The sequence below is a fragment of the Myotis davidii genome, unplaced genomic scaffold (assembly GCF_000327345.1).
Source record: "Myotis davidii unplaced genomic scaffold, ASM32734v1 scaffold10, whole genome shotgun sequence".
In the NCBI taxonomy this organism is placed as follows: Eukaryota; Metazoa; Chordata; class Mammalia; order Chiroptera; family Vespertilionidae; genus Myotis; species Myotis davidii.
In genome coordinates, this window is record NW_006283544.1 from 1,911,149 (window position 1) to 1,922,543 (window position 11,395).

The following is an 11,395-nucleotide window of genomic DNA, read 5'->3' on the forward strand; positions in this document are numbered from 1 at the left end:
CACACGGACCACGAGGAGGCAGATGCTCAATGCAGGAGCTCCCCCCTGGTGGTCAGTGCTCTCCCACAGGGGGAGCTCTGCTCAGCCACAAGCCAGGCTGGTGCCTGCCAGTATAGTGTTGGTGGTGGGAGCCTCTGCTGCCTCCTCAGCATCGCTAAATATGTTTGACTGCAGCTTAGGCCTGCTCCCCACTGGCAAGTGGACATCCCCTGAGGTCTGTCGGGCTGCTAGAGGGATGTCTGACTGCCAGCTTGGGCCCGATCCCCCCAGGGAGAGGGCCTAAGCCAGCAGGTGGACATCCTCCGAGGGGTCCCACACTGCAAGAGGGCATAGGCTGGGCTGAGGGACCCCCACCCCGAGTGCACAAATTTTTGTGCATCAGGCCTCTAGTATAATATAAGCCACACACACAATACAAAAATTTTCTAATAGCTACAATAAAAGTAGTACAAAGCCGTTATCTCACACGATATAAAAAATTAACTCAAAAATAAATCAAAGACCTAAATATAAGAGCTAAAACAGAGAAATAAATCCTTATTAACTTGCATTTGTTAGAGGATTCTCAGATATGGTACTAAAAGCACAAGTAACAAAAGAAAAATTAAATACACTGGATTGCATCAAAATTAAAGTTTTGTGCTTCAAAAGACACCATCAAGAAAGTGAAAAGACAACCCATAGAATGGGAGAAAAAAATTCAAAATATATATCTTAATAAGGATTTGTACCCATAAAATATAAAGAACTCATCAATGAAAAGACAAATTAGAGCATTCACAACAGTGGCTTGCCTATGGAAAGTTCTAAATAAATGCATACATACAACTTTCCACTCCTTATACTGTGATTTCCTCAGAAAGCATTATGACTGAGTTAAAACACATGTGCATTATAATTTTCCAAACATTCCTCTTGAAAGATTGTACAAGTTTAAATTCTCATGAACTAGAATACAATTCTCCAAGTACAGTAATTTTTACTTATTCTGTTCTCTAATGTATTCTAAATGCCTTGAATAATACTTGGTACAAAAGTTCAGTAATAAACTATTGAATGAGTGAACTTTATATAAGACCTCTGTTTTCTTCATACCCTAACCAACACTGGACATCATCCATCTTTAACCCTATAAATAAACAATAGAATGTTATTGAAGTTCTTTATTCATGAGGTTAAACATCTTCATATATGTTTGTCACATATTTGTTTTTTTAAATATATTTTATTGATTTTTTTTTTTTTTTTTTAGAGAGAGGAAGGGAGAGAGAGAGAGAGTTAGAAACATCGATGAGAGAGAAACATTGACCAGCTGCCTCCTGCACATCTCCTACTGGGAATGTGCCCGCAACCCAAGTACCTGCCCTTGACCGGAATCGAACCTGGGACCTTTCAGTCCGCAAGCCGATGCTCTATCCACTGAGCCAAACCGGTTTCGGCAGATATTTGTAATTCTTATTTAATGAGTTGATATTTATATCCTTCCCCCAACCACTTCAATTCTTACCTACATGGTTAATTCTGCTCTCCATCTAAATTATTTAAAAATATCTAGACCTTCTATAATTTCAACTGAGCCAACCTTATTTTCCACTAATGTCTACTTTACTTAATGTCCCACAAATATGTTTTGTATGCTTCTTCCACTATACTTCTGCTATTCCTCAGTCTGAAAGAAGATAGGTTATTAGACTACTTGAGAGCCCACCTTTTCTTAAAGATTCCCTTTAAGTTCACTTCTTCAATTTCTGACTAGCATCCACTGATCTCTATTCATCTCCAACACAGTGTAGCACTAAATGACATATTTTTGTACGTTTCTTGATATTTTTTTCATGTGTGTGCATCTTTTCTCCCCCAATAGATGCAACTTATGTAAAGAGAGGGGTCTGATCTCCTGTAGTGTGTATTAAACAGAGTGGACACTCAATACATATTTTCTAATTGAATTTGTTTTAAGTAAATTTTATTCAGATGAATATATTTCTAGAAAGCATATTCCAAGGTTACAGAGTGTCAATATTAAAGTACAACTAATGCTCAGCATCTAAGCATTGAACTAGTAATAAGTACCCAAAGTTAGTAAGGGAAGAAGGCAAATGTCACAGATACCAATTCACCTCTTCCATGTTCCAACTTTCAAAATCTTTAAATGTGGCATATTGTTGTGGTGAGGGATTTGGTGGATTCTGCTTAAAAATTGTTTAAATATTAGAAGTTGGAAGCGAGGAGGAGGAGTTTAGTTTAATTGAAATTCAAAGCAAGACAAATGAAGAATTGCTCAACTGGAGTTTATGTCTCCTTAACTACAATTCACAATTACAAATCCTTTCCAAATTCTTTATAATGAGTAACTATGGATACAGTCAGGGAAAATAAGTAAAGGTTATTTACTTATCTTTTTGTATAGAACTATTGAACTCCTCAAGAAACCACTGCTTTTATAGGCTATCTACTGAGACAATTAAGTAGGTACAACACACAATTCTTCTTTGCACTTATATTAATTACCATGTAATTTTTATCTGTAAAGATTAAGATTCACATAAACTGAATCTAGTACAACAGAGTATGGTTTTGTATTTAAATATGAAACCAAAATTTCACCTGTTATCTGGTAAAATTATTCTGCTAAGAGTTAACTCTTAGCACTCTCATTACTTCTTATGTAAGTTATTCTCTTGGATCTGTCAATAACAGTCAGTACATCCAATTATTACATACAATTTCATAAAAATTAGCCCAGCCAATATGAACATGGCAGACCTTTATTTATATCTAAGATGCCAGAGCATAATGGAGGACTAATGGTCTGTCCCGAGTCCTTCTATGGTTCTTACTATTATCAGAACTCCAAATAAACAAGTACACTTATTTATATGCTTGCTTATTAGTTATGTGGTCTGAAAGAACACTTGGCTTTATATATTTTTCAGTTTATCAGGTAAGAGTTCTATCCCTATAAGCTTGGCATGAATAAAGTGTTCATAAAAAGGATGCATCTGTCTGGCCGGTGTGGGTCAGTGGTTGAGCATCAACCTATGAACCAGGAGGTCACAAGCTGATTATTTATGTTATATGAGACTTTCCCTAGTTTCTTCTGTAGGTTTGAACTTTCAAGTTGATCATGAATAGACTAGCATCAACTTTTTAAAAGACTAGCCCTAAAACCAACTCATATGAAATAAGTGCAGTTTTCCCTAAAGATAAAAATGAAAATTCGTACATATGAGAACAAAGGTGAAGAAAACAAATTTTTGTTATGCACAAAAATTTGCTAGAGGAAATAAGTTTCCCAGAGGAAAGAAAAGTTTCCCCGGCTTTATTTTTTCCTTTGTTGTGAAGCTCAGGCAACTGTGAAAATTTCAACTTAAAGCTCTTTATAAAATTAGATAGAAACCCAAATAAAAGGTCTACAGTATGTATTAATCTTGCAAATTGAAAGGTTTAAAAACCTGAAGAGAAGTCTCCACATTCAGATCTGTGAAAACAAATAGAGAAGCACATACTAAGACCATGTTAGTGCCTGGGTGTTACCCAGGTTAAAGAGCATAACCAAAACATGTAACCAGAAAATCTTGTTTGCTATTTTCAAAGTAATCATGACCGAAACAAAAACATTACTTCAGATTTTCAAGTTTAGTCAAGTCAAGAAGTGCCCATTTTATTTTAATCTTCTTTAATTGTGTAAGCTCTTTTAACTTTCCACAACCTTGTTCAGAAGAGTTTAACATAATATTTATTGTTCAATCTCTATTGAAACTTCAAAATGTGATTAACCTTATTTACTAATTATGATGTGCTTAACAGACATTTTGGGGCATTATTTTGCAAACGAATTTTGAAAAGCGAATTTTGCCACTTCTTTATTGGAGATTGGCATTACAGTATGTCTTAAGTTGGGGGGTGGGGTGGGAGGTAAGAGATCAACCGAAGGACTTGTATGCATTCATATAAGCATAAAAAATGGATTCTCTGTGTTCCCAGTGCCACTCAGTTGCATGGAGGTGACAACCGAGTGGCAACCTGAAGAGGCAAAACTAGTTTCATGTCCAGGGCGTGTCTCTACTAATTATTTCAAGAAGTCTCATTAACATTTTAAAACAAAATTGTTATAAATAAAAACTCAAATTGTGCCTAGTTAACATTTTTGTACACTGGCTCAAAAATCAACTGTGCAATTTACTTTAAGAAACATTAATTGGCATAACAAACTAATATTTACTGAACTCTATGCCAGGCACTCTGTGAACTTTGCATCCATTTTCTCATTTTAATTTCATAACATAGCTTGGGTAGCAATAGGCAACTAATGAAAAATTTCAATGGTTAGCCAATTTATTAACAGCATATGGCATTCAAATACAGAAGGCTTAAATAATTAAAGTTTTGGATAACCAATAAAATTTATCTTTTTAAAGACTATTCAATGACATAAAATGTTCAAGGTAGAATTATAAGAAAAAATAAAATTCTACACTGTATGTAGGAAAAAATATATATCTGTATACATTTTTGAATAATATCTTTAGACAGTAGAATTACCAGGATTTTCCTAATTTTCTAAAATAAACATGCATTATTTTTATAACAAGTAATCCCCTCCAATTAGGTATGATACTAAAATACCTAAATTGGTTGTTGAATATATGAAATGCAAATCCAATTTAGTATGAATAGAATATATTGTGTACAAGTCAGGAAATAAGTTCTTTTGAAATTTTAATATATTTTGGTATAAACTGAGGTATAATGAAAACCTTATTATGCAAATATTTCATTTGCTGTTCTAACTAAGCTGTTTTATAATATACCTCAAGTTTCTATTGCTCTAATCTCAAATATAGATTTTCTCAAAGGATATATTGCTTTTACCTTAATTTAAACAGAGCACAAAGCTATGGACTTCTTTACAAATATCCAATAAGAAATCAAATATGGACTTTGCAAACTTAAAAAATGCACCAGACCCTAAACAGGGATCTTCTGTGCCATTGGTCAATTTTGTGCATACAGTAGGCACTCAATAAAAGTTGTTGAATGAATGGGCAAAGGAATGCATAAATGTCCTCCTTGCATATCTAGACTTACTTTTCCTTCACTCAGTTTAGATGACCTGAGAAGCACTTCCTCAAAATAACCCTCTGGTTCACCATTAGAAGAATGTCTGGCACCAGCTGGTAGGAGATATTAATAGCATGCACATTAGGCACTTGTTCAAGGCACATAGATAGCTCAGTGATAAAATCTTTAGAAATATTTGGACAGTTAAGATTATTGGAATATGAATCAGTTGTGGTTCCTTAAATCTTCACTCTAAATTTTAAGAAGTTAATATCTGTTTTGGAAATTTTTAAGAAAATAAGCAATACTTGCTTTCAATTTTGGAGGAATTCAGTATTTGGGCTAAAGAAAGAAAGCTTACAATAGTAACATTTTTTTTCCTGTGATAAGATTCTTTTGAAGGATTCAGATGCTAAAATGGAATTTTTCCTTCAAATTTCCATGTTTAGTATTTTAGCGATCATTTACCACTGATAAAGAAATCACTTGTCCACAAACCTACGTTTTTATTTCTCCCTAGGTAACATAATACTCAAAAAAGAGAGATATGCTGGAAATTACAAAATATACTAGGTTATCTTTAGTGATCTCTGGAGGGACTTGGGAAAGAAAGGGAATGTGATGGGACTATAACCCATTTTTCAAATAATACATAATTCAGAAATACTTGTATCTTTACCAGACAGAATGAACCAGTCCAACTACTAATTGATACTTGTTAGTAATCTATACTTGATCTAAATTTTTCAGGTATTTAGTTTAACCAGCAAGAGACACAAATTCTAAGCAACTCTTCTCATAAAATGGTCTATAACTTATTAGATAGCCATAAAGACATTTCATTCTCTGAGCCATTTTCAAAGTTTCTACAAAAGTACTGATGTTGAGATGGATTGTTTTTCTTAATATGTAATGTCTCTAAAGGTTTAAATCAATTCACACTAAAATAAAAGATAAACAAGCAGCTTTGAGTCCTCAAATACTCAGATGAAGAGACAATTCTACTAGGTACCTACAAGGCAGAGACAGTGGGGAATAAATAAGAACAAGATGTAGTTGCTGACCTTGAGGAACTTTCCATCCAGCTGAAGAAATAATAGGAAAAATGAGTGCTACTGAGATAAGAGAAATGCTCTTTTGTATACAATATGAGGAAATCAGATGTTTAAAGGCAGAGATACGTACTACTCTCATTCTGTGTAAAGAGGCAGAAAAGGTTGGAGAGGTGGGCCACTTGGAAGGGCTTAGAAGTCTGGTAGAAACAATTAGACTTGATGATGGTAGTGAAAAGGGGAGTGAGATGTTTTTGTAAAGCAGGATGAATTCAGGCGAGCTAAAGGAGGTAGGTATTAGGTCAACTAGAAAACTAATATAGGTACAATTTTCTCTCAGTGCACTTTAAGTAATATCTCACAAGATAACTAATGTATCTTTCAAAAATTTTCTTGGTCTTTACAAAGTCTTTTATACTTTTAATTTACAACATTTGTATTATCTCCATCTATCTTGATCTCTCTCTTTTGTTCTCTCAAGTATATGTTAAGGAATGTAGGCAGGTGAATAAAAAAAAGAGGGGAAAATAAAGCATGAAGCATAATTAATTAATTTTAACTGAAAATTATTAGTACAAAAGCATTTGTAATTCACTTGAAATTAATCTGAAAATAAAATTAAAATGGAGTCATCATGAATCTAATTCTAGAGAAATTCTAGTATGCTTTTTTAAAAAATATATATTTTATTCATTTTTTGCAGAGAGGAAGGGAGAGGGATAGAGAGTTAGAAACATCGATGAAAGAGGAACATCGATCAGCTGCCTCCTGCACACCCCCTACTGAGGATGTGCCCGCAACTAAGGTACATGCCCTTGACCGGAATCGAACCTGGGACCATTTCAGTCTGCAGGCTGACGCTCTATCCACTGAGCCAAACCAGTTAGAGCTCTAGTATGCTTCTACTCCACTGACCATCAAACTCACTTATAAATACATAAAATGCATCATTATTACTCACTGTGTTTTTTAAAAAATGTATTTTTATTGATTTCAGAGAGGAAGGGAGAGGGAGAGAGAGAGATAGAAATACCAATGATGAGACAGAATCATTGATAGCTGCCCCCTGCATGCCCCCTACTGGGGATCGAGCCCACAATCCTGGCATGTGCCCCAGACTGAAATGGAATCCAGGACCCTTCATTTGCAGGCTGACCGTCTATCCACTGAGCCAAGCCAGACAAGAGCATTACCTACTGTGTTTTATTTTGTGAGGAATTTAATATTTATGCATACTAAGAAGAAAGTAACTATTTTGTCATACAACTCAGCACACTATCAAAAAGCATAATGTAATTACATTTAGCTCAAATAGGTAAGTAAAACAAATATATATTGATTTTACCTTTGTTTTAGTCGTCTTTTGGCTGTTGTGGGAACATTAGCACCATAGCCATAGGAAAAAAGAACCCTTTCAGCCTCATCTTCATTTTCAACTGGAAAATATTAAAAGTGTATAATGTGAAATAGTTTTTTTCCCTTAAGAAGGATGGCAAAATAAAAGAGGTCATAATAATGACTTAGGGAACATATGAACATTAAAAAAGGGCTAATGTGTAATCTCAAACAGGCCATATGTAAGCAGAAGCATATTTCCTAAAGTATATACTTGCTTGGGTTTGTTCCATTTATTTTTAAAAGGTATGAGGGATTACATCATAGGCCATGTTAAGTTTTTTTGTTGTAAAACATAATAATATAGATGTTTTATTCTAAATGATTCAAAGCCTTTTTGCATGAAAATGTTATTTATACTAATAAAAGGGTAATATGCTAATTAGACTTGACGTCTTCTAGACATCCTTCTGGACAAAGCCATGGTAGTGGGGCTGAGGCAGAGGCAGTTATGGGCGACCAGGTCGTCAGGGGAGAGCAGTTAGGGGCAGGCGATCAGGCCAGCAGGGGAGAACAGTTAAGGGGCGATCAGGCCAGCAGAGGAGAGCAGTAGGGAGTGGGCAATCAGACTGGCAGGGGAGAGCAGTTAGGAGGCGATCAGGCCAGCAGGGGAGAGCAGTTACGGGGCAATCAGGCCAGCAGGCAGAGGCAGTTAGGGGCGATCAGACCGGTAGGTCGGGGAGCAGTTAGGGCCAATCAGGTTGGCAAGCAGAGGCAGTTAGGGGCGATCAGGCAGGCAGGGAGGCAAGCAGATAGGAGCCAGCATTCCTGGACATCCCCCGAGGGGTCCTGGATTGGAGAGGGTGCAGGCTGGGCTGAGGGACCCTCATGTGAATTTCGTGCATCGGTCCTCTAGTGTAATTATAAAAAAGTAATAACATCAATCTTATTATTTCCCTTCTTTAAAAATAAATGACTATTTTTAATTAGAAAAGATGTTCATTATTTTATCAGTAGAACAACTTTACCTTAACTTGTAACAATGAAATTAAGCGCTTAAATGGAATACTCTGTGAAGAAAATGTGCAGCACTAAGAATGTATTGATGGACTTTTTTTTTAATTATAAAAAAGTTTCAGCAAAACCATTTCCTTCTAAATTCTGCTATTGTCACACCACTTCCCAAAAGGAATTTTAACTAACAGGTTAATATTTTATAGTTAAAAAGTTTAAATGTAATGACAATTTTACTGTAAATTAGCATTACAAATTCAATATGCACTTATTTGTTGATTTGTCCTTCTGTAGTACAGTAAAAATTTCAGGAATACTCTCCTAAGTGTTTTCCTTCAATTTTGTCCCTGGTTTTCTAGGTGAACCAAGATTAGTTTTCTGAGGTAGAATTATTAGTTGTGAGGGACATGTGGAAGCAAGAAATGATATATGCCATTGGCAATATATCAGCTATCATGGCTTCAGATAAAAATTGAGCTCTATGCCCAGCCAGTGTGGTCAACAGCTGAACATCAACCAGGAAGTAAGAAGTCACTGGTTCAATTCCTGGTCAGAGCAGTGCCAAGGTTGCTCTCTCATCGATGTTTCTCTCTCTCTCTTTCCGTCTCTCTCTCTCTTTCAAAATCAATAAAAATATATTTTTTAAAAATTTGAGTTCTCTAATTCAGCTCTATAGGAATTAAAGTTGGCAGTTAGATATCTATCTTATTCTTGTCTCTTCTAAATATACAGTTCTAAATCCAGAGGGAAGGGGTAAATTTAGTTAACATCTTAAAAAAACCCATCAGCTAGATACTAATGGACATCTTAAATTGGATTTTAATACTTACTGAATTAATAACTCCTGGGATAACTATTTTGGTGATGATTTATTACAAAAACAATTTACTATACAACATGGTGAATGGTAGTTAAAAAGTTATGGCTATAGCCTGGCTGGTGTGGGTCAGTGGTTGAGTGTCGTCCCATGCACTAAGAAGTCACCAGTTCAATTCCTAATCAGGGCACATGCCTGAGTTACTGGCTCAATCCCCAGTGAAGGGTGTGCATGAGGCAGCTGACCGATGTTTTTCTCTCTCTCCCTCTCCCTTCCACTCTCTCTAAAGTCAATAAAAACATATATATATGTATATATATACATCTACATATATATACATATATATGTGTATATATACATACATATGAAGATCAAGAAACTAGGCTCTTCTCCATCCATTCACATTGGAAGTTAGAATAAAAACTATATATATATATTTGTTGTTGTTAATCCTCACCCTGCAAGGGTCCAGGTCGGGGAGGAGCCTGTAACCAAAGTATATGCCCTTGACCAGAATCGAACCCGGGACCCTTTGGTCTGCAGGCCAGTGCTCTATCTACTGAGTCAAACCGGCTAGGCTAAAAACATTTTTAAAAAGAGTTATAAGTGTCTTAGGAGCTCAGTGCCACCATTTTCCCCATGCTAAAGGAAGTAGAAAGGTGTGGGGAGACTAACATTCACAGAGAAAGTGCAGGAGGGAATTACATGTGTAAAGTCAGAGCTGTGAAGTTTTAGTAATTGTGAGAAAAGTGGCTGGAGTTAGTCTCGAGTACAAAGGTAGGCTTAGTTCTAACTGTGAATAGGATTTGTCGGCTAGGCTAAGGAGTCCGGAACTTATTTTACAGTCAATAAGAAATTAATACAGGTAGGTTATATGACCAATGGATTTTTGTTGTTGATGCTAACATTGTAGAAGAAAAATTCCAATAATGGAGAAAAAGGTGACCTAGATTGGTAGCACAAAGAACTCCTCATTATTTACACTAGTAACCAGTTGAGACATGGTCCATAATAGCAATGGAGGATAGAACAAAGAACTTGGTTTCTAGACAACTGAACACGTGTGAAAGTGAGATGAGTCAGTAGATAGAATAAGGGAGGAATCAAGACTGACAAAAACTAGTTGGAAACTTACACAGGCTTTAACATTATTAACAGAATAACAATATAAGAAAATTAGTAAGGCTCAAGGAGGAATGAGAAAATAGAAATAATATATTTAATGACTGCCCGAACTCCGTACAGAACTGGGGAATCCCTAGCCTATAGACTGTAATTGAAATTGTGGAAAGAGGTAAGATTATCCGGAACTGAAGAGGATGAGGGGAAAGACCCCTGAGAACTATTACAATTAGATAGAAGAGGCAATAAAAGCGATGGAGTAGAAACAATCAGAGGCAAGTGAATCAAGAAGCAAGAAAGGGTTCTGAGAAATGTGACAAATGCCTAGCAAAGGTTTCAAGTAGGACAAAAATGGGTAGAATGTCCCTGAATTTGACAATTAGAAATCTGATTTCTGTTTTATTTTTGAATTTACTTAGTGTCTAGGCAATATTTGTATTTCTAATAACTTGATGAGAGTTGAAAACTAAACTCAAATATCCAAATAACACATTTATTTGATTATAAAAAGCAGTTTAAATGTAAATAGGATACTGTAATTTGCCATGGTTACACCTTAATAAATAAAGTCTAACCATCATTATGTCAACTGAAATTAGCTGAATTAGATGGTAAGCCCTTGAATATTGTACACATTGTTGTACTAAAAGGATGTTTTGCTTACATCTTTGAAAGTTTGGTTAATCAATAAGTATTAAACAAGGATAAAAATATTCTAACTTCCAATATGAATGGATAGAGAAGAGCCTAGTTTCTTGGTCTTCCAAGTACAGGTAAATATATTTTATTCTAAGATGGTTTTAAATTGGCTTATACAATATCATAGCAAAAAATAATTTCTATATTTCTTCTAAAAATTTTATTTATTTTTAAATATATTTTTATTGATTTTTTACAGAGAGGAAGGAAGAGAAAGAGCTAGAAACATCAATGATGAGAGAGAATCATTGGGCTGCCTCCTGCACGCCCCCTACTGGGGATGCGGGCACAA

General features: G+C 35.3%; 1 protein-coding gene across 2 annotated transcripts in view; it reads right to left on the reverse strand.

Moving 5' to 3' along the window:
- PIBF1 (progesterone immunomodulatory binding factor 1) overlaps nt 1-11,395 on the reverse strand; it is a 221,843-nt gene that overhangs the window by 85,412 nt on the left and 125,036 nt on the right. For both annotated transcript variants that reach the window (XM_006753739.2, XM_015564807.1), the window contains exon 13: nt 7,462-7,552. In XM_006753739.2, coding sequence (XP_006753802.1) covers nt 7,462-7,552 — 91 coding nt within the window. The remainder of the gene's footprint in view (nt 1-7,461; nt 7,553-11,395) is intronic.